Raw genomic sequence first — 22,226 nt, 5'->3', positions numbered from 1 at the left:
CTTCCCCAGAGATGGCAGTGAGAGGAGACAAACTCTGTCAAATAAACGAGGAGATGTCTTCCCTGAAGGAGAAGATTTCCTTGGCAAAGCCATTTGAAACCAGCAATGCACCAAAGCTGCCCAGAGAGGCAATACCAAGTGAGGCCTGAGCAGGGAGGCAGCAGGGGGATGCAGCACACCCACACTGAGGGAAGACTTCAGGTGCTCAGGAGGGGATTGCTTTGGTGGGAAGACACGACCATGTTTCCTCGCAGGTGTTTGTAAAAACACTCCCCACACATTTGCCCACAGCCCTCTGGAGCACATGGGGGCCCATCTTCTGCCTGTACTGACGTGATGGTGCTGGGGAAAGCCTCAGGCTTCTCATGGCAACACTTCAAAAGATGCTCTGTGGCCTAATGGCCATGTCAGCAATGGGGAAATGAAATGGCAGCGTTGACAGAAACCAAAGCACAGCCTGGGGCATTTGGGAGGACAGTGTGCTTTGGAGATGAGTGTGTAGGAAAATGAGTGCCCCTGTGCAATGCCTGTGGGCCTGGGGTGGTGCAGGAGCAGTATAAAAGCAGCACCTTCTCCTCACTCTGCCATCCACTGCTTCAGCTCCATCTTGTTGGGAACAAGGTGAGTTTTGAGCCCTTTCTTGTCTTTCTCTGGCTTCTCCTTGTGCTTTTTCTCTTTCCCTTTCTCTTTGACCTTGTAATTCTTGGTATTTTTTTATCAGATATCTCTGTCCTTGTTCCCTGTTGTGTCTTGAGGCTGCTTACTATGGGAGAGGGGAGATGTGTTATGTAGGAAGGCTGGATATAGACTGAGGTGCCTCCTGAGCTGTAGGTTGGAAGGGGGGTCATCCCTGGCTTTGGCCTTCTTGGTGGTGCTCATAGGGGCTGAGAGAAAGGATCTCCCTCCTGGTGTGATGAGGCTGCTCTTCAAACTCACCTCACGTTCTGCTCCTCTGTTCCTTCTCTCCCAGGTGCACCTGCAGCCCCAAGCCATGTCCTGCTACCCCCGGTGCCAGCCCTGCCAGCCCTGTGGGCCCACCCCGCTGGGCAGCAGCTGCAATGAGCCCTGTGTCAGGCAGTGCCAGGACTCCACCGTCTTCATCCAGCCCTCGCCCGTGGTGGTGACCCTGCCCGGGCCCATCCTCAGCTCCTTCCCCCAGAACACCGCCGTGGGATCCTCCAGCTCTGCTGCTGTTGGCAGCATCCTCAGCTCTCAGGGAGTGCCCATCAGCTCTGGGGGCTTTGGCCTCTCTGGCCTGGGCAGTGGCATCTGTGGCACCAGGAGCCTCCCCTGCTGAAGCTGCTACCTCCACCTGGATCCCCCTCTTTTCCCTATTTTGACTCATTAAATTCTGCTGCATCCCATCCTGTGCCTCTGTGTCATCCTTTGCCCAAGGCAGAGATGTTGCCCCGGGGTGTTTCTGGGGGGTGTTGTTTGGGCTGGTTTTGGACTGGCTGTCAGCTCAGGCTGGCATTGTGAGTGCTCAGTGTGCACTGAGGGACCCTCTGGGTTCTGAGTTTCTCTGCCTCTTTGGACGAGGATAGAATTTCTCTACATTTTCCAGGGACAAACCTCTTGTTTTTTATCTCCACTTTGCACTTCTTTTCCTTTCTCAGCTCAGCACTGTGATACAAATACTCAACAGTGAATTTTTTACTGTCCAGACAGAGGTACTACATTCCCATCAGACTCCAGCAGATCCTTTGGATCTGAAAGGTTTCTGAAAGGGAGGGACAGAGGGCATTGGGCTGCCTTCTCACAGACCCCTCTTGTCATGAGATCACATAATGGGGCTGAGTGGAAGAGACCATTAAAGTTTATGCAGTCCAACTCTTTTGCTATGACACAAACATCCTTCACTGCATCACATAAGGTTGGAGTAAACCTGTCCTTGAACCCTTCTCAAGATGGGACACCCCATCATTCTCTAGGCAACATTTCCTGGTGTCTTGTCCCACTCATCACAGTAAAATTCTTCCTCATGTCCCTTCTGTATTTATCCTATTTCAGTTTAAAACTCTTGCTCTTTGTCCAATAACTACAGGCCTTTAGAAAACATCTCTCTCCAACTTTTTCATTCTTCCCCTTTACATATCAAAGGTGTCCCCAGAGCCTGCTCTTCCCCTGCCTGAAAAACTCAAGTGCCTCAGCCTTTCTCCATGGTAGGGACAATACATCCATGTGATCATTTCTGCAGCCCTTGTCTGGAGCTGCTCTAACAGGTCCATGCCTGCTTTGGATTAGGGACTCATGACTGGATTCAGGGTTCCAGGTTGGGTTTAAGAAGAGCAGATAAAGTGGAGAATCTCCTCCTTTACCTGCTGGTCATGTTTCTGTTTGTGCAGCCCTGAACCTGATGGAATTTCTGAGCTGCAAACATGCATTGCTGACTCATGTCCACTTTTCAATCTCCAGTGTTCCCATGCCTTTCTTAAAGGTCTGTTCTCAGTCCTTCCTTCTCCCGGGCTGTTCTGATATTGTGGATTTCCAGAATGCAACTTTCCTGGGAGAGTTTCTGGGGACAGGGAGGCAGGGAGAGGCATCAGGTGTGGGCTGAGGGTCTCCAAGGGCTGTGCAGGAGCAGCTGAGGGAGGGGAATGGCTGAACTGCTGCAGGATGCAGGTGGGCACGGTGACACATGTCCTCAGAGAGTCCAGATTTGAAATTGTTGCTGTTGAGATGGTCACAACACACAGAAGAACACCATGCACTTCAGAAGGCTTCTCACTGTTTATTTTAACAGCTTCTGGTCTTTTATAACTTCTCATAAAGTTTATACCCATTCATTGGCCACAATAAATCAGCATAATGTTCATTGGTGTAGGGAGGTCTCCACCACTGTTTTCCACCAATATCCAACTCAATGCGCCCCTGTTTATTTTTCTTCTCCCTGGTTTCCATGTCAGTGACCTTGCTAGAACTCCTTTCAGGGGCAGAGGTGACTCTTACCAGCTTCTCTTCTTCAGCTCACTCTTTCTGGCTAACAGACCAGCTGTCAGCTCCTTCCACATGATGGTGGCTTTGTAGCAGCCAACCCTGTCCCATGGTTCAGTGTGGAAGATCAGACAGCTACAGAAGCAGAGCCGGGCAGTGCCACCAACGTTTTGGCCCTGGTAGAATAAAAACTGAGGGGGAGATAAACTCAAGGCAAGAACAGGAGTGAAGACATCGTGTCTGGTCACTCTGACCCCCTGATGCTGACCACTCTGATGAGGGAAGATTAACAAGGGCTTTGCTGGTGAAAGAGGTAACAAGGACATTACTAGTGTGGGAATGATAATCAAGAAGATTTTGTTTCTAAAGGGACTGGGACAAAGGAGTCTGAGAGGAAGATTTTGTACAAATGTAGTGGCTTGTAAATACTTGTGCAATAAACTGGCTTTGCTCTGCTGGCATCAGTTCATGTCTGTGAGTCCCCACACTTCAGTCTCTGAAAAGGATGAGGTGCTTTTTTCGTAACACCATCAAAACAGGTGGAGCTGCCAAGAGTGTTCCTGGGCACCAAGGAGTGTCATCAACATCCTGGGCTATCAGAGCACAACTGTGAACAGGATATTAATGGGAGCAAAGATCCCACTCTGCTCAGCACTCCCCAGATGGCATCAAGCATGCTGTGCTGCCTACTGCCCCGTAACTCAAAAAGATCTCCAATAAGGGAAGTGAAATACATGAAGATTGACCAGGGTGGTGAGTGGGCTGGAACATTTCCTTCCTTTCCTGGATGAGAAGCTGAGGGCACAAGCTTGCTGACAACAAGAGAAAACTTGAAAGATTTGTTGGGAGAACTAAAAGTATTTTTGGAGTATTGGTGGTCATTGAACTGTGTGGGGCAATTCCTGCACATAGAGAGAGGCAGAGTAATTTAGACAGGTGACACTAAATATGAGTAATCAATGCTGTGTTAACATAATGAATGTGATGTTGACAACCATGGCAACACCTCTTCCAACAACACCCTCCCAGAGCCACACAGCAACAGCTCTCTCGCTGGATATGTTGGGTGAGCATGTGCAGGGGAAAGGATGACACAGAGGCACAGGCTGGGATGCAGCAGAGCTTTAATGAGTCAAAAGGTGAGAAAGAAGTCACTCTGAGTGGTAGATAGAGCAATAATGCTCTATCCCTGGGCTTGGACCATCCTAGGAGTCCCTGGGTTCCTTCCCAGGGAAGGAAACTTCCAGCTTCCAGCAGCTTCAGCAGGGGAGGCCACAGATACCACTGGCCAGGCCAGAGAGGCCAAAGCCCCCAGAGCTGATGGGCACTCCCTGAGAGCTGAGGATGCTGCCAACAGCAGCAGAGCTGGAGGATCCCACGGCGGTGTTCTGGGGGAAGGAGCTGAGGATGGGCCCAGGCAGGGTCACCACCACGGGCGAGGGCTGGATGAAGACGGTGGAGTCCTGGCACTGCCTGACACAGGGCTCATTGCAGCTGCTGCCCAGCGGGGTGGGCCCACAGGGCTGGCAGGGCTGGCACCGGGGGTAGCAGGACATGGCTTGGGGCTGCTGATGCACCTGTGAAAGAGAGAGGAGAGAAGCAGACTCAGGGCTGAGTGAGGGGACACTGTTCCTCCATCATCTGGAGAAAAGCCAGAAGCGCAAAATTGCACAATGATGTTTAGAGACACCCACCAGCCTCAATTCCTACTCAGCCATAAGGAATCCCCCTAAGAGTGACCAAGCCTGGGCCCTTTCACAGCTCAGGATACATCTAAGTCAAAACCCAGCCTCTCTATATGCCCAAATTCTGCCCCTTCCCTCTCCCATAACAAGCAGCTCTCCACAACCCACATGGAACCACAGGAGCAGATAGGCTCTGAGAACTCAAAGGAAGAATAAAAGAAAGGGCTTCAGACTCACCTTGTTCTCAATGAGATGGAGGTGAGAGGAGTGAATGAGAGAGCAAGAAGAAGGTCCCCCTTTTATACAGCTCCTGCACTGCCCCATTCCCCCAGGCACTGCACAAGGACAGTAATTTTCCAACACATTCACCTCCAAAGCAAAATACCCGCCCTAACGCCACACATTGTGGTTTGGTTTCCATCCGGGCTGCCATTTCACTTCCTCATTTCTGACACACTTGCTCTGTGCTGCAGCTCCTTCCACATGTGCCAGGCCAGGCCTGAGTACCCCCGAGACCAGAGGTGTCCCTGCAGGCACAGGAGGTGCCCCCAGGCCAGAGGGTCCCTGCAGGCAGGGCATGTTGGCTCAGGGCAGTTCCTTGCCCCTATTGGCAGCTGCCTCTGCAGGGACAGCCCTGCTGACACATTTCCCTTCACAGAGAAAAGCAAGGCACAATTCTTCCCGAGGTTTTCTGAGATTCACATTCTCTGAACCTCAGAGAAAGGGAAAATACGTTTCTTATCACTTGCTGTGCCTGTGTTTGTAGAATGCAATGTGGAGATTGTTTACCCACAGCGATGGTGTTTGTTTCCTTGGCCTGTCAGGGCCAGGCGTGTGTGTGTGTGTGTGTCAGGACTGTCACCAACAGCCACGAGATTCTGTGCAGTGTGTGCAGAGTGAGTGCTTGGCAGATTCAGTTTAGATGAAATGTATATAGTATAGTATAATAAAGTAATTAATTAGCCTTCTGATATCAACGGAGTTAGATGAATCGTTTTCTCTCCCCTTCGTTGGAGTTGCCTTTGATTTACACCCAGTCAGGTGTCTGGCAGGATGGAGGCACCTGTGAAGAGTAAAAGAAGTTAGAAAAGCTGGCAGCAGCTTAGGTATCCTGTGGGCAAGGATTAAGAAAGGTCCAGGAAAAACACAAGAAACCAAGAGGAGGTCTGAGCATAAGGGATGTGCTCAAGAGGTACAAAACCAGGCCACATCAAGGAGTGCTGCACTTCCCTGCCCTGCAGACATGGAGGGAGCTGGGATGCATCCCAGAGGGCAAGAGAATGCCTTCAGTAGGCAAATTTCCAGGGAGAGACTGTCCCTACCTGTGGCAAGTCATGCTCTAATTTTGGGTTGGCTGCGTGTCAGCCTTTTGGTGAAAGGCCAAGCCAGGAGTGTGTGTGATGTCTGTAAGGATGAGTCTCCCTCCAGCAAGGGCAGCTCCTGCTATGCAAAGAGAAAACATCTCCAACACTGGACTGTAGCCAAGCCCAGAGCTCCCAACAGCCACACTCACACCTTGCCCTCAGCAGGACATTACTGTCTGCCAAAGAAGGTGGAAATCAGTGTTACCAATTTTCCCTGGTCCCATGATCCCTTCCTTCCAGAGACACCTCCAGCACATCTTCTGCCTGTGCTGATGCATCCCTGCATGGGAAATCCTTCAGTCTTTCATCTCAATACTTGAAAGGAATCCTTGGATGCCTAATGATCACGTCAGGAATGAGGCAAACAAATGGCAGTGTTGATGGAAATAAAAGCACAGCCTGTGGTGCTAGGGAAGATATTTTGCTTTGGAGGTGAGTCTGTAGGAAAATTACTACCCTTGTGCAGTGACTGTGGGCCTGGGGCAGTGCAGGGGCAATATAAGAGAGAGCTCATCCTCACTCTCTCATCCACTCCTCTTGCCTCAGTCTGCTTGGGATCAAGGTGAGTTGGGTCACTTTTCTCCTCTCCTTCCTCCTCCTTCTCTTTTCCTGTGCATACCTGTCACTTGGTCCTTTGCTGCATTGTGGGGCTGCTCTGTGAGAGGTGGAATGTGAGAGAGGGTCGCATGGAGAGAGGCTGGGTCTCTGCTGAAGTGAGTGATAGTCTGGGCAGGAACGTTCTGAGATTGGTTACTCTTGGCAGGGAACCTGTGGGCTAAACCTTATCACTCTCTACAATTTCCTGAAGGTTACCTGTAGTCAGCTGGGGTTGGGCTCTTTCTCCAGGCAGCACTGACAGAATGAGAGGTCACAGTCTCAAGGTTCATCAAGGGAAATATAGGTTGGATATTAGGAAATAGCTTTTCATGCAAAAGGTGATGAAATTCTGGAATGGTCTGCCTGGAGAGGTGGTGGTCACCATCCCTGGATGTGTTTAACAAAGCCTGGATGTGGCACTGGGTGCCAGGGTTTAGTTGAGGTGTTGGGGCTGGGTAGGATGATCTTGAAGGTCTCTTCCAGCCTTGTGATTCTGTGATTCTATGAAATGTGAGGAAGAACCTGTGGACATCACTGCATCTCGAGCTTGGATGGAGCCACAGTGTGGTGAGCCTGCCCTTCAAACACCTCTCATGCTCTGTTCCCCTCTTCCCTCTCTCTCAGGTGCACCTGCAGCCCCAAGCCATGTCCTGCTACCCCCGGTGCCAGCCCTGCCAGCCCTGTGGGCCCACCCCGCTGGGCAGCAGCTGCAATGAGCCCTGTGTCAGGCAGTGCCAGGACTCCACCGTCTTCATCCAGCCCTCGCCCGTGGTGGTGACCCTGCCCGGGCCCATCCTCAGCTCCTTCCCCCAGAACACCGCCGTGGGATCCTCCAGCTCTGCTGCTGTTGGCAGCATCCTCAGCTCTCAGGGAGTGCCCATCAGCTCTGGGGGCTTTGGCCTCTCTGGCCTGGGCAGTGGCATCTGTGGCATCAGGAGCCTCCCCTGCTGAAGCTGCTGGTGATGATTCCAGGGTGTGAACCTAAGGACTCAGCAGGATGGCTCTTCACTGGGGATGGAGCATGGCCTTGGTGCTTCCTGAGGGGCTGAGCAAGCCCAGCAGCCCTTGCAGAAGGACTCTTGGCAAGCACAGCCTAGCCCTGACTCTGTCCCCTGCCACTCTCTCCTTTCCCTCCTATGTCCCTGTTCCCTTGTGCTCCCTGGGGCTGTGAGTCCCACACAGCCATCCTGGGGAGCACCTGCTGGCCCTGCTCTGTCTCTGGATCAGGCAGGTGACACCTCCTGGGGCACAGATTCCCTTCTGTCCCTCGTGCTCTCTGCACTGGGACCTCCAGATGGACCAACCTTGTTTCTGTGTTTTGTCTCATTAAATTTCTGCTGCATCCCAGCCCGTGTGTCTGTGTCATTCTTTCCTCTGCAGGTTCTTTCTCAACATGCCCAGGGGAAAATATGTTTTTAAAAGCTGTTTTTTTGAGGGTTTGCTTGGGATGAATATGCAGTGATGAATAATTGTGACAGTGTTCACAGGGGTTTTTGGATGAGGGAAGAGACGAGGATCTGACTCCATGTTTCAGAAGGCTGATTTATTATTTTATTATATATATTCTATTAAAACTATACTAAAAGAATAGAAGAAAGGATTTCATCAGAAGGCTGGCTAAGAATAGAAAAAAAAAGAATGAATAACAAAAGCTTGTGGCTTGGACAGAGAGTTGGAGCCAGCTGGACTGTGATTGTCCATTAATTAGAAACAACCACATGAGACCAATCACAGATGCACCTGTTGCATTCCACAGCAGCAGATAATCATTGTTTACATTTTGTTCCTGAGGCCTCACAGCTTCTCAGGAGGAAAAATCCTGAGGAAAGGATTTTTCAGAAAATATCATGACTACAGATAATAGCATTGTGTAGGTTTTACACAAGATGGAGTTCAATTTCACCAAATTAACCCTTCTATGGATTCTTTGCAGTTGGAGCTAGAATGGTGCTGATAACACAGAAATATTTTGGGTTTTTCTGGGCAGTTCTTGCCCAGCATCAACCCTGGCTCTCCACCCTCCTCTACAAAATGTCATGAAGGTGGATGTGGTCAAGAGCATGGGAGAGGACATAGCCAGGCTGGCTGACCCACGCTGACCAAAGGAATTTTTGATACCATGAGACATCATGGTCAGCAAAAAATGCTGAGAGAAAGGAGGAGGCGGCTGGCAGGGGAGCATTTATTAACAGATTGTTTGTCAAGAATCCTTTTTCATCTTAGTGTGAGGTGTTGAAAAATACTCATTAACTTTATTGACTTAATGTGGTGTTTGAGGTATCTGGTGTCAGGGTGGTGCAAGAAGAGAGAATTTTCTGGTGTGACAAGAGTGAAATTTATCCTGAGGTGGCTGGTGACAGCTTTTAACACACCTCTGGAGCTTCACCAGCACTATCAGAGGACAGGGGTCCAAATCACTTCTGAGAATGTCACCATGCATGTGAACTACATTTAAGAACACAGTAGTTGGGGCAGACACCGAAAACCACACCTGAGAACACCAGGGCTGAGGTAGGGACCCAAACAATACCCTATGGTAATTGTCCCAGTAGTGGAAAAAAATCGTGGACAAGGAGGTGAATGGGACCAGGTCACTGATGATTTGAGTGAAGGGGAGAAAAGAGGAAAAAATCACAAGTTGTATAAATGCAATCAACCACTACCTTGCACCAGCAGACCAATACCCAGCCAGGCTCTGGAGAACACCTACTTTGGAGAAACTGCCTACAGTTTTTTGCTGAGCATGTTCTATGGCATGGCACAGCCCTTTCATCAATTCAGCTGAACCAGTGGGAGGATTTTCCCATGTGATTCTTCTTCCCTGGCACACTGGCAGTCCTTGAACTGTAACCTTTCACGATTTTATATTATCCAGAGTATTATTCCATAAACTGTCAGTGTTTCAGTGGTGTTTGCAGTCTCTGGCAGCAGGGAACTTACTCAAATACAGTGGAAGACCCACTTAGGGGTCAAAAAGTGGAAAGATTGCTGAGGGGTCTCCTTCACTCTGATGGTGTTTCCCTGACTGAGTCAATAGAGCTGCCTTCCAGTCCAGCAGGATGGCTCAGTGCAGGGCCCCCCTAATTGGACACTGACAGAGTGGCTGTTGGGATTCAGGACATCCCTCTGGCTCTGATGGATTGCCCAAACCCCTGCCAGGGGCCTCAGAGACCTTGGCACAGAGCCCAAGACACCTGTGACTTTGATTATGAAAAAATTACCAACCTTATATGAGGATCTGCAAGCCACAAAAGTCTAAGTAGAATAATAGTTAGTTTGTCACAGGGTGGAAAATAGATTTTTTGAGGTTTTTGGAATGGGGGTTCAGGAGGCAAGATGGAGGAATCTGGGTGTGTCCAGCTTTTCTCCTTCTTCTTCTTCTTCTTCTTGGCCTCCATCTTCTGCTGTGATGTTGGCACTTTTAGATTGGTTTAAAGTAGAAGCTCACTGTCTAACATAGATGATAGGTATTGGGAAGTTATAGTAAATAATGTACACGTGGTTTTTAGTATAAAAAGGTAACACCAGTGGGCCTCTGTCTGACCTGCTGAATGGACCTCGGCAGGCCAGAGAAAGAATTTTATAGATAAGAAACAATAAACAAACTTGAGAATGAGAACTGAAGAGTTCTGACTCCTTCTTTGACTGCCAGGCTGGGAAAAGAGACTTTCTAACATATCTTGGGGTCACTTTGACCAGCAGAAGTCCCAAGAGGTGGCTGACACAATGGTCTCAGTTTTTCTGGGGCACCGAGAGACAAATATTAAGGGTCGAGGAAATCTCCCCTTTTCCCAGCATCTCTGGTGGAGCTCTAGCCAATGAACTGTGTTGAATCATTCCATTCAGCTCTAGATAGGTAGAGAAGCTTGAAAAACAGAGGATCACCCTCTAAGCATTGTCAAGACTATCCTGTGATAATGGTTCCTGCACAAGCACACCCAATAACCTCCCATGTCATTTTGTGAGGGCGTGTGCAGGGGAAATGATGACAAAAAGGCAATGGCTCAAATGCAGTAGAACTTTAATGAGTCAAAAGATGAAAACTAGGTAAATCTGAGTTAAAGGAGCACCAGATAACTGTGGTGAAGATCTCAGAAGATGTCCATCTGCCTGATCCAGAGAGGGAGCAGGGCCAGCAGGTCCTCCCCTGGATGGATGTGTGGGACTCACAGCCCCAGGGAGCACAAAGGAGCAAGGAGAGGGAGACAAAAGATGGGAAGAGGGCAGAGTCAGGGCTGGGCTGTGCTTGCCAAGAGTCCTTCTGCAAGGGCTGCTGGGCTTGCTCAGCCCCTCAGGAAGCACCAAGGCCATGCTCCATCCCCAGTGAAGAGCCATCCTGCTGAGTGCTTAGGTTCACACCCTGGAATCATCACCAGCAGCTTCAGCAGGGGAAGGACCTCCTGCCACAGATGCCACTGCCCAGGCCAGAGAGGCCAAAGCCCCCAGAGCTGATGGGCACTCCCTGAGAGCTGAGGATGCTGCCAACAGCAGCAGAGCTGGAGGATCCCACGGCGGTGTTCTGGGGGAAGGAGCTGAGGATGGGCCCGGGCAGGGTCACCACCACGGGCGAGGGCTGGATGAAGACGGTGGAGTCCTGGCACTGCCTGACACAGGGCTCATTGCAGCTGCTGCCCAGCGGGGTGGGCCCACAGGGCTGGCAGGGCTGGCACCGGGGGTAGCAGGACATGGCTTGGGGCTGCAGGTGCACCTGGGAGAGAGAAATGAGAAGCAGAACAGAAACTGTGGGTGAAGAGCAGTCTTGCACTCAACTAAGAGTGAGATAAGTCGGAGAAAAAAGACAAGTTGGAGAAAAAGGCTGGGAACTTTGCAGTGAGATCCACAGGTATCCCATTCCTTTCTGCCCAAAAGAACCCCCTGGACAGCAACCAAGCCCGAAGAGGTTCCTTCCTCGCCCATTGCCATGAGACACTTTAACAAATTTCAGCCTCTGGTGGTGACAGAACTTCCTCCCCTATTATAGCAGTTCCAAGACCCCACATAGGACCCCACATAGACACTTAACCAAGTTTCTGATGATGACAGAACTTCCTCCCCTTTCCTCTCCCATGACAGCAGTTCCAAGACCCCATGTAGGAGTGGAGCAGATATGAGCTGAGGTGCATTGGAGGAATAGGAAAAGAAAGAGGAGAAAAAGCTTCAGACTCACCTTGTATTGAAGGAGATGGAGGTGAGAGGAGTGGATGAAAGAGTGAGGAGAAGGACCTGCTTTTATACTGCTCCTGCACTGCCCCAGGCCCACAGGCATTGCATGACAGCAATAATTTTCCTGCAGACTCACCTCAAAAACAAAATGTTCTACCTGGTGGCGCAGGTTGTTTTCTGGTTTCTGTCAACCTGTGCTGCCATTTAATTTCCTCATTTTCCACATTCCTGCTCTGCTTTCATGTGCTGAGATGAGGCACCCAAGGATATCCTTGGTGATGCTGTGTCAGTGAAGGCAGAAGATGTGTTTGAAGTGTGGTGGGGTCCCATGAACACAGGGGGTGTTGGCTTGGAGTGAATTGCAATTTTATGCAGCTCCCCTTGCAGCAAGAATTTTCAGCTCTCTTCCTATTATTGAGCTTTTTTTCTGGGGAGAATGTTTGCCAGTTTGTCTGAGTATGCAGGACTAGGGAAAATCAAAGCCTGGCTGGGTATGTACCAGAGCAGAATACAGAGAATACAGAATATAGAATACAGCAGAACCAGAACAGGCAAAATACATGATGGGCACAAGAAATTCTTCCAGGTAGCTGAGAAGTCCAAAGGCTGACTGGAGCAGCCTCACTGAGGACAAGGGTTACAGGAAAAGTGGAGATACTCAAGGAATCCTTGGCCTTGATTTTTACTAGCAGGAATTGCTGTCAAGAGATTGGGCCACTTGGAAAGTCACCAGCAAGAAAGGTTTACCTGAACAAGTCCTACTGGGGGAAGAAAAAACTCCTCCTGGAGATGATTTGCTGCTAAAGAACTTCACAGCAGAGAGCAGGGGTTCTGGAGGGCACCATGGGACAGCCCTGGGCCCTTGTGGAAATGGCATCTGACAGTATCGTGGGATGCCCATTTCAGATGATGGAAGGTGATCTCAGAAGTGTGGCGATAGAGGAGACAATGCCTCTCTCAGTCTTCACCTACAACATCTCCCAGGCTGCTGCATCCCCTAAAAGAGTTCTGAGAAGATGGGGGAGCCTTCTCAGCAGTGAATGGCTGTCAAAAAAAAGACTGCCTGACAAGAGTCAACCAGTGAAAGCCTGCTAATGTATTCTGGGTCATGGTTTCTATAAAGTGAATTACTGACTGTCTGGAGAACTGGGCCACAGAGGCCGTCTAGCACTCAAGAAGAACAAACAGCAAGATCTGCACTTGGAAATTAAAAACTTCTTCCAGCAGTATGGGCTGGAGACTGAACTATGCTACAGTCCTAGAGCCTCAGCTCTCTTTTCTCTTGTGAGAGATGCCTTGGGGAGAGGCTTGGAGGGTGCAGTGGATGCACAAACCTCATCCTGCTGGCCAAAGAGACCTTGCTGTGTTGAGAAGGTCTCCCGAATGCTCTGTGGAGGGATAGGAGGGGTTGCAGAAAAAAATCTCCCCACTGGTTGGGACTCATCAATGGTCCCTCATCAATGGTGTATAGGAATGTGCCCTCTGTTGATGGAGTGACAAAACTATCCTTTGTCCCCTTTAAAAGGAAAGAAGCCGAGAAGTTTCTCTCCTCAATTGGGTAAAAAGACATTTTATAGACCTAGGGGACTTCACCTCAAATTTAAGGATAACCAATTGGACAGGGGCCAAAAAGTCCCACCTGAGCAATTCACTAGAAAAAAAAGATAACAAAGAAATGAATAGCTTTTGTGAGGTGTTTTACCAGCAGCAAGAACCTCTTGCACCTGGATTGGTTTTTCTCTGTAAAGAGCTTTGTTATTTTGCCTTTTATTAAACCTTTTTGTTTCCAACACTGCAGCAGAAGCCATGGTCCTGATTTTATGCTTCCAAAGGTGGCTGAGCTATCCTGGGTGAGTAATAGCCCTCCAAGAGCTTCTGAGACCTGGCTTGAGGAGGCAACTATTACTCCTATGCACTGAGTATTCTCTTGGCATCTGTGCTTCAGCACACCTTGTTTGCCATGCCCAAAAAGACTTGCTTAGAGAGCAGGCCAGCAACCCTTGGGGAAGCAGGAACTCGTCCAGCTCCCTAATAAATGAGAGCTGTCAGTGATAGCCCTGCAGTGCCACGCACCTCAGAACACTGAGGGAGGGGATGCACTCAGAAAAGCCCTGGGTACCAAACCTGCTCTCAAACCACATCAAGGAGTGATGCACTTCCCTGCCCTGCAGACACGGAGGCAGCTGGGATGCATCCCAGAGGGCAAGGGAATGCCTTCAGCAGGCAAATTTCCAGGGGGAGACTCTCCCTACCAGCGGCAACTCATGCTCTAATTTTGGGCTGGCTGTGTGTCAGCCTTTTGGTGTGAGGCCAAGCCAGGAGGGTGTGATGTCTGCAGACCCATGGCCCTTGCAGGGACACAATTGCCCTCCAGCAAGGGCAGATCCATCCATAACCCATGAAAAGTGGTGCAAGAACTGGGCTGTACCCGAGTACACAGCTTCAGGCAGCCACCAGAGCCATTGCTGACAGCATGAGCTTCTTGCCAGCACTCCCACAGCTTCAGGGGCTCACAGGGCAGTCAACATGTTTTGCAAAAGTCTCTCGTGCTGGTCAGGGTTTAAGGCATGCAGCCAAAGCTCGTGGCACTGTGAGGAGGAGAGTGGGACAAACAAGGTGCTGTGCCAAGCCTCAACACACCCCTCATGTAGTGAGGGGGGACCACACCAGAATTGTGATCGTGGTCCTTAGGAAGGATGACATTTTCTTTCTTCATGTTGATGGACATATGAGACTCCCAGAGACTGCCATGAGAGGAGATGACTCTTCCAAGTAAATCTGTAAAGGATTGAGGGAGAAGGAGAAGTCATTTCATTAGGCACAGGAGCCTTTGTGTACCCAAGACAGACCCCTGCATTGGCAGGGGAAGAGCCAAGCCTTTCTGCAGTGGGGTTTGAAAAGAACATGACCAGATTTCCCAGTTCCATGTCCTACATCTGCACAGACCCCTCCTGCACCTGAGGGTACATCTTCTGGTGACAGGGGCATGATCCATTTGGAAAATCATTGGATCTGTCATCCTGGAACATGAAAGGAGCCTGCATAGCATAATGGGTGCGTCAGAAACAAGGAAATGCACTGGCAATGGTGATGGAAAACAAAGCACAACCTGGGGCATTAGGTGGGATATTTTGCTTTGAAGATGAGTCTGTTGGAAAATTACTGCCCTCATGCAGTGCCTGTGGGCCTGGGGCAGGACAGGAGCACTATAAAAGGAGTTCCATCTCCTCACTGTCTCATCCACTCCTCTCCTGCACACAGTCTCCTTGGGAACAAGGTAAGTCTGAAGCTCTTTATTCTTCTTTTCTTCATTCTCATCATTGTGCTTCCATGGGATTTTTCAGCACAAAGTTGTGTCTTTGTCCTATACCTGGTTCTGGGGTCCTTGCTTTCTATACCATTCCCTTGCTCTCTGTGGGACAGGGAAAGGTGCAAAAGGGGGGACATGGAGAGAGCTTGGAGCTCAGTTAGGTGTCTCCTGTGGTTTGGGCTAGGAAGGGATCTCCCAGAGCTTGGTTGTGTTTTGCAGGTCTCTTTTGGAGAGCTGTGGAAACCCAGGGCACTAGGAATATTTTTCTGTCTGCTCTGGCATGTCCTTGTGCCCAGGGAAGCACTGACTTGGACCCTCATTCATGGAGAAAACTAAACTTCAAGATAGACTAGAATCCACAAAAGTGTAAAATAGATTATAGACTACTGTATGTGCATCCCTTCGTTAGAAATTGAGGTTTTGGGATTTTTAGTACGTTGTGGATGGATGCAAGAGGGCACAGAGTGTCATCCGGGGTTTCTTATTCATGGTTCTTCTTCTTCCTTCTTCATGGATTTGGGTGGCATTTTGTAATTGGGCAGAAAAGTCCACTTTGGGATCAGTTATTGGGTTAAAAGGGAAAATAATCTAGGTGTTTGCCATTCGTGTGCTGAGATTGAGGCAGGAACAGGTGAGAGGCAGGATGGTAGAAAAGGCAAAGAAGGTTTTATTCAAAAGAACCGTGTGGTTTTTATAGAGTGGTACAATAGATTCTATTCTATTGGCTAACTAACAGAAACATCCATTTCATGCACTGTCCTTGAGAGGAACAGAAAAAGAAAGTAGAAAAACAGCACCTACAAATTGTTTATAGTCAACAAGTTATCACATCTTTCCAGCTCCCTAAAACCTCTCACAGCCTGCTGTGAGAAATGCTTGCCGTTCCTCTCTCTCTGTCCCATGGCATCCACAGGTGTCAGTTCTTAATTGGAGAGTTTAGTCTTAAAAGACCTTGTAACCAGAGATTGTTGGTCATTTTGTGCCTTCTAATGAAAAGCTGCCCAATTCACAGTAGTGAGATTGTTTTACTGATAAGAAATAATAAACACCTGAGTCTGAACATGAATTACTGTCCCAAGTGCGTTCAGTCCAGACTCAGAAAAATGGACGACTGGGGCCCCACAGAGAAGGAGAAGCCTGTGGGCCTCCTTATGATCCTTCCAGCACTTTGTGTGAGCTGTATTCTCTCCTTTCTGGTGGTGTTACAGGCTTGTACTTGCTTGTGCTTTTCTATCCCACTGTTCTGTCTCCCAGGTGCACCTGCAGCCCCAAGCCATGTCCTGCTACCCCCGGTGCCAGCCCTGCCAGCCCTGTGGGCCCACCCCGCTGGGCAGCAGCTGCAATGAGCCCTGTGTCAGGCAGTGCCAGGACTCCACCGTCTTCATCCAGCCCTCGCCCGTGGTGGTGACCCTGCCCGGGCCCATCCTCAGCTCCTTCCCCCAGAACACCGCCGTGGGATCCTCCAGCTCTGCTGCTGTTGGCAGCATCCTCAGCTCTCAGGGAGTGCCCATCAGCTCTGGGGGCTTTGGCCTCTCTGGCCTGGGCAGTGGCATCTGTGGCAGGAGGTCCTTCCCCTGCTGAAGCTGCTGGTGATGATTCCAGGGTGTGAACCTAAGCACTCAGCAGGATGGTTCTTCACTGGGGATGGAGCATGGCCTTGGTGCTTCCTGGAGGGCTGAGCAAGCCCAGCAGCCCTTGCAGAAGGACTCTTGGCAAGCACAGCCCATCCCTGCCTCTGTCCCCTGCCACTCTCTCCTTTCCCTCCTGTGTCCCTGTTCCCTTGTGCTCCCAGGGCTGTGAGCCCCACACATCTAGCCAGGAGAGCACCTGCTGGCCCTGCTCCCTCTGTAGGGCAGGCAGATGGACATTCTAGGGTTCTCAGAACCTTCTAGGGTTCTCAGCCACAGCCATGGGGCAAAATCTCTTATCTGTCCCTCGTGCTCACTGCACCATGATCATAGCTTGAAATGACCTAATTTCTCTCTTTTGACTCATTAAAATTATGCTGCATTTGAGCCATTGCTTCTGTGTCATTTTTTCCTGCAGATGCTCTCCCAAGACGACCAGGGAGAGAGATGTTGCTCAGTCTTTGTTCTGGGAGGTGTTTGGGGATAGCTTTGAAGTGACTGGTAACACAGGCTTGCAGCAAGTTTCCTTAGTCAGACACTGGATTAATTTCTGCTTTCTAAATCTTGCAAAACTTGCAGGATGATGACATTCCAGATGCCAAAGGGATTTTATTGCTAATGGCATCCAGGGCCAGCTTTAATCTTTGTGGATGGAAAGTTCACTTGGAGCACCACTCTTTCTCTAGTCCACCAGGATAACTTGGTCCATATCTACCAATCCTTTCTATGCCATGAAATTTCCATTTCTTTGTCACTACACACAAAACACACATGCCAGAATCCCTTTACTTATGATTAAATGCTCCACCTGGAAACAATCCCTCCTTTTTTTTTTTTTTTTGTGGCATAAAAACCTCTGCAAAGACCAAAAAAGTTTTGTCACTGAATTGTTGGACTTAGTGGAGTCTTCAATAGTTTCTTTCAGCCCTTGGAACAGTGCAGTGAGACCAGGTCAATGTAGGCAAGTATAATCTACAAGGATGTATGGTCTTGGCAGATGGAGAGATAAAATTTCCACCACAGAATCTTTTCACCCCTTTGTCCATCCTCTGAAGTGTGACTGCCATCAGAACAAGGTTCATTGACTGGATGTGTCTGTCTGTGGAGGTGAAATAGAAACTGCATCTGGAGCCCAGCTTCATAGAATCACCACAAGAAAATCCTTGTGGTGTTGTGAGGTCCCCAGGATAACATGAGAGATGAGAATTTGACTCCATGTTTCTCAGAAGGCTGATCTATTCTATTCTATTCTATTCTATTCTATTCTATTCTATTCTATTCTATTCTATTCTATTCTATTCTATTCTATTCTATTCTGTAACTATACTAAAGAAAGAGAAAGGATACATCAGAAGACTAAACAAGAATGAATAATAAAAACCCGTGACTGACTCAGAGTCCGACACAGCTGGACTGTGATTGGCCATAAATTAAAAACAAATCACATGTTTGGGTAAACAATCTCCAGATCACATTCCAGAGGAGCAAAACATGGAGAAGCTGAGGCTTCCCAGCTTCCCAGGAGAAGAAAACCCGGTGAAGAGATTTTTCAGAAAATATCATGGTGGTGTACCCTGAGCTGGAAGGCACTCACAAGAATCACCAAGTCCAAATCCTGGCCCTGCACAGACACCACAGCCATCCCAACCCCGTGCCAGAGAGCATTGTCCAAATGTTCCTTGAGCTCTGGCAGCCTTGAGACTGTGACCATTCCCTGGGGAGCCTGTTCAATATCTGACCACTCTCTAGGGAAAGACTTTTCCTGATATGCAAATTAAATCTGCTGATGTGAAACAGAAGACCCACACCCACCTTTCTCTCTGGCAGCTGGGGAGAGACAAGGACCACACAGAGGCACAGGCTGGGATGCAGAAAAACTTTAATTAAGAATTAAAGCAGGTCCTCTGAGTGGGCACCATAGTGCAGGGAGCACCAGGGGGATGTAGGAGATTTGGCCACGAGTCCCTTGGCCATGGGTGCAGTCACACCTTGGATGGGGCTTAGCCAGTGATCACAGCCCAGGGGAGGACATGAGAGCAGAGACAAAAAAAGAACAGGAGGGAAACAGGCAAGTTAGACAAAGGCCATGGTTTGAGAGCCCAGGCACAGCTCTTCCCAAATGCCATGGATCCTCAGTGACTCTAAATGACCATACTCAGTCCATTTCCATCTTCTGGGTTCCAGGGGGTCCTTCTGTGGGGCAGCAGCTTCAGCAGACCCTGTTCCAGCGGGGCCTGGTGATGCAGGAGAGGTCAAAGCCCCCAGAGCTGATGGGCACTCCCTGAGATCTGAGGATGCTGCCAGCAGCAGCAGAGGAGGAGGATCCCACCACAGTGTTCTGTGGGAAGGAGCTCAGGATGGGCCCAGGAAGGGTCACCAGCACAGGGGAGGGCTCAATGACGATGGTGGAGCTCTGGCACTGCCTGACACAGGGCTCATTGCAGCTGCTGCCCAGGGGAGTGGGGCCACAGGGCTGGAAACAGGGGTTGGAAGGCTGGAAACAAGGGTTGCAAGGCTGGTAACAAGGGTTGCAAGGCTGGTAACAGGGGTTGCAAGGCTGAAAACAGGGGTTGCAGGGCCAGTTGCAAGGGGCGCAGGGCTGGTAGCAAGGAGGGCAAGGCTGGCAGCTGGACATGGCTCTGAGTCTCAGTGCACCTGGGAGAGAAGAAAGAGACAAGATGGGGATGGTTAAGGAGCCACCTCTCCACCCACCACAAGGGAGCCAAGACACAGCCTGGCCTGGGAGATGCAGCCAGTGCAGGGAGGTGTTTTGTGGAGATAACCCAAAGTCCACAACTTTGTGGAAGTTGTAAAGCTGGTATGTTTATTGCAGCGCCGGACGCATGTGGAGATTGCTCTCCTTAAAAGACGTGTACTTCTGGGGACGTCAGGTCCCTTTTTATCCCCGTCTCGAATACACATGCATACAATTTCACAATAGGTTCATACATATTCATTATCATGAACTCCACACTAGTTCTTCTTTATCAGAAAGAATTCCTAGGTCAGGTTGACCTGCTCTCACAGCAGTTTCCCTGTCTCTCTTTATCACCTTCTCTCTCCCCTCCTTATCTCTATCCTTCACTGAATCAGTTTCCCTGAGCCTAGGCCTTGCAGTCAGGCTACATAGCTATGTTTTCTAACCACAGACTCAAAGATGTACATTTCACCTAAATCAAAATGGATTTCTACTCTGGAGAATTTCTACTCTGTCTCAGAGGACCACAAGACTCATTGCCTGCTCCCCACCACTGGGCAAGGACAGACAGGACCACAAAAGCACTTTCTTAGTCAACACAACAAGAGTTCCCCCAGCCCAGACACAGCCCCTCTACACACCAAAACCTCTCTCCACCTCCCCTCCCCAAACAGGCAGCCTCAAGCCCAGCATAGGACAGAGCCTCCAACTCACTTGCTTCCAAAGGAGAAGAAGGGCAGTGGAGTGGATGGGAGAGTGAAAAGCTGGGACGCCTTTTATACTGGTCCTGCACTGCCCCAGGTCCAGAGGAAGTCTCTCTGGAAGCAATAATTTTCTGAGAAGCTCATTTCAAGTGCAAAACACTCCAATTAATGTGATGGGCTGTGTTTTGTTTTCCTGCATGGCCGCATTTCCATTGCCTTCCTTGGCCACACACGTTTCTCCCTGAAGACTCCATTTTAGAGCTGATCATGGAAGCCCATTGACCTGTGGGACAGAAGCTCGTTTGTGCCACCAGAAGATGAGTCTGGAGTGCCAGAGGCACTGCCTGCAGTCTGGGGACATTGGCTTGGGGCATTCCCATGGGCAGGAAGGGCCCTGCTGCTCCAAGCCCTGGTATGTTTGCTCATATGCTGAAGGGTTACTGAACGTGCTGATGGGCCACATCCCTTCCTCCCACCCTCCAAAATGTCTGGTTGATACCGGCCATTGCCTTTGCTGTCCCAGCTGTCTCCTCCCTAGTTCTTGTGCTTCCACTAAGTGTGAGAAGCAGAAGAGGCCTTGATGTGGTGAAAACACCACTGAAAAAAGAGCCTCCAGTTGAGCAGCTGTGGGCTTGTGTGGCAGAGGAGACTCAGAGAAACCTCTAGAGAAATCTCTTAGGTGGGCAAGGCTGGAGCATCCTGGGAGAGGAAACAATGAGGTTGTTTGTGTTTGTAGGGGACTATCAGAGGGAGTCCATGGGGTGGATGAGTTCATGATGAGGTTGTTTGTGTTTGTAGGGGAATATCAGAGAGAGTCCATGAGGTGGATGAGGCACAACAAGTGCACCAAGGACTTCTGAGGGCAGCATTAAAAGGAAAAGAGACGAGAGCAGCAGTGCTGATGACCAGCCTGCAAAGACAATGGCCAGTGTGAATCAGAGATTTTGGAGGGTGGGAGGAAGGGATGTGGCCCATCAGCACGTTCAGTAACCCTTCAGCATCTGAGCAAGCATTCCAGGGCTTGGAGCAGCAGGGCCCTTCCTGCCCATGGGAATGCCCCAAGCCAATGTCCCCAGACTGCAGGCAGTGCCTCTGGCACTCCAGACTCATCTTCTGATTGCACAAAAGAGCTTCTGTCTCACAGGTCAATGGGCTTCCATGATCAGCTCTAAAATGGAGCCTTCAGGGAGAAACGTGCGTGGCCAAGGAAGGCAATGGCAATGCGGCCATGCAGGAAAACAAAGCGCAGTCCATCACATTAATCGGAGTGTTTTGCACTTGAAATGAGCTTCTCAGAAAATTATTGTTTCCAGAGAGACTTCCTCTGGACCTGGGGCAGTGCAGGACCAGTATAAAAGGCGTCCCAGCTTTTCACTCTCCCATCCACTCCACTGCCCTTCTTCTCCTTTGGAAGCAAGTGAGTTGGAGGCTCTGTCCTATGCTGGGCTTGAGGCTGCCTGTTTGGGGAGGGGAGGAGAGGTGGAGAGAGGTTTTGATGTGTAGAGGGGCTGTGTCTGGGCTGGGGGAACTCTTGTTGTGTTGACTAAGAAAGTGTTTTTGTGGTCCTGTCTGTCCTTGCTCAGTGGTGGGGAGCAGGCAAAGAGTCGTGTGGTCCTCCCTGCACAGGCCAGGCTGTGTCTTGGCTCCCTTGTGGTGGGTGGAGAGGTGTCTCCTCAACCATCCCCGTCTTGTCTCTTTCTTGTCTCCCAGGTGCACGTGTGACTCAGAGCCATGTCCTGCTACCAGCCCTGCCAGCCCTGTGGCCCCACTCCCCTGGGCAGCAGCTGCAATGAGCCCTGTGTCAGGCAGTGCCAGGACTCCACCATCGTCATTGAACCCTCCCCTGTGGTGGTGACCTTCCCTGGGCCCATCCTCAGCTCCTTCCCACAGAACACTGTGGTGGGATCCTCCAGCTCTGCTGCTGCTGGCAGCATCCTCAGCTCTGAGGGAGTGCCCATCAATTCTGGGGGCTTTGACATCTCCTGCATCGCCAGGCCCCGCTGGAACAGGGTCTGCTGAAGCTGCTGCCCCACAGAAGAACCCCCACAACCCCGAAGATGGAAATGGACTGAGCGTGGAGATCCTGACCATTGCTTCCAGAGGCACTAAGCATCCACCTGCACTGGAGGTGGGGTGTATGGGG

General features: G+C 50.0%; 4 protein-coding genes and 1 pseudogene across 4 annotated transcripts; 3 read left to right on the top strand and 2 right to left on the bottom strand.

The window, feature by feature from the left end:
- Positions 1-523: 523 nt before the first annotated feature.
- Positions 524-1,353, top strand: LOC134431099 (feather keratin 1-like; annotated as a pseudogene).
- Positions 1,354-4,045: 2,692 nt separating this feature from the next.
- LOC134431100 (feather keratin 1-like) lies at positions 4,046-7,227 on the bottom strand. The gene is made up of 3 exons (XM_063179088.1): positions 7,203-7,227; positions 4,857-4,894; positions 4,046-4,511 (listed from the first exon to the last, which is right to left on the bottom strand). Exons 1-3 carry the CDS (start codon positions 7,225-7,227, stop codon positions 4,194-4,196), a joined length of 381 nt encoding a protein of 126 aa, XP_063035158.1. The 3' UTR covers positions 4,046-4,193.
- Positions 6,494-7,531, top strand: LOC134431103 (feather keratin 1-like). Its single transcript, XM_063179091.1, has 2 exons — positions 6,494-6,545; positions 7,224-7,531. The coding sequence occupies exon 2, from the start codon at positions 7,226-7,228 to the stop codon at positions 7,529-7,531; it is 306 nt and encodes a 101-aa protein (XP_063035161.1). The 5' UTR covers positions 6,494-6,545; positions 7,224-7,225.
- A 3,055-nt stretch (positions 7,532-10,586) lies between these two features.
- Positions 10,587-11,871, bottom strand: LOC134430831 (feather keratin 1-like). Its single transcript, XM_063178700.1, has 2 exons — positions 11,748-11,871; positions 10,587-11,288 (listed from the first exon to the last, which is right to left on the bottom strand). Exons 1-2 carry the CDS (start codon positions 11,844-11,846, stop codon positions 10,962-10,964), a joined length of 426 nt encoding a protein of 141 aa, XP_063034770.1. The 5' UTR covers positions 11,847-11,871; the 3' UTR covers positions 10,587-10,961.
- Positions 11,872-14,885: 3,014 nt separating this feature from the next.
- LOC134430825 (feather keratin 1-like) lies at positions 14,886-16,634 on the top strand. The gene is made up of 2 exons (XM_063178695.1): positions 14,886-15,020; positions 16,308-16,634. Exons 1-2 carry the CDS (start codon positions 14,886-14,888, stop codon positions 16,632-16,634), a joined length of 462 nt encoding a protein of 153 aa, XP_063034765.1.
- The last annotated feature ends 5,592 nt before the right edge of the window (positions 16,635-22,226 follow it).

This window comes from Melospiza melodia, chromosome 30 (assembly GCF_035770615.1).
Source record: "Melospiza melodia melodia isolate bMelMel2 chromosome 30, bMelMel2.pri, whole genome shotgun sequence".
NCBI lineage: Eukaryota > Metazoa > Chordata > Aves > Passeriformes > Passerellidae > Melospiza > Melospiza melodia.
This window is presented reverse-complemented; position numbering and strand designations above follow the sequence as displayed.

Excerpts from the sequence above, each read along its gene's own strand:
- LOC134431103 (XM_063179091.1), top strand. The coding sequence starts at position 7,226 with ATGTCCTGCTACCCCCGGTGCCAGCCCTGCCAGCCCTGTGGGCCCACC.
- LOC134431100 (XM_063179088.1), bottom strand. The coding sequence starts at position 7,227 with ATGGCTTGGGGCTGCAGGTGCACCT. Across the intron at positions 4,895-7,202 it reads TTGGGGCTGCAGGTGCACCT|TCATTCACTCCTCTCACCTC; the intron begins GAGAGAGAGGGA and ends CTTCTTGCTCTC. Across the intron at positions 4,512-4,856 it reads TCCATCTCATTGAGAACAAG|GTGCATCAGCAGCCCCAAGC; the intron begins GTGAGTCTGAAG and ends TCTCTTTCACAG.
- LOC134430831 (XM_063178700.1), bottom strand. The coding sequence starts at position 11,846 with ATGCCTGTGGGCCTGGGGCAGTGCAGGAGCAGTATAAAAGCAGGTCCT. Across the intron at positions 11,289-11,747 it reads TCCATCTCCTTCAATACAAG|GTGCACCTGCAGCCCCAAGC; the intron begins GTGAGTCTGAAG and ends TCTCTCTCCCAG.
- LOC134430825 (XM_063178695.1), top strand. The coding sequence starts at position 14,886 with ATGAGTCTGTTGGAAAATTACTGCCCTCATGCAGTGCCTGTGGGCCTG. Across the intron at positions 15,021-16,307 it reads ACAGTCTCCTTGGGAACAAG|GTGCACCTGCAGCCCCAAGC; the intron begins GTAAGTCTGAAG and ends TCTGTCTCCCAG.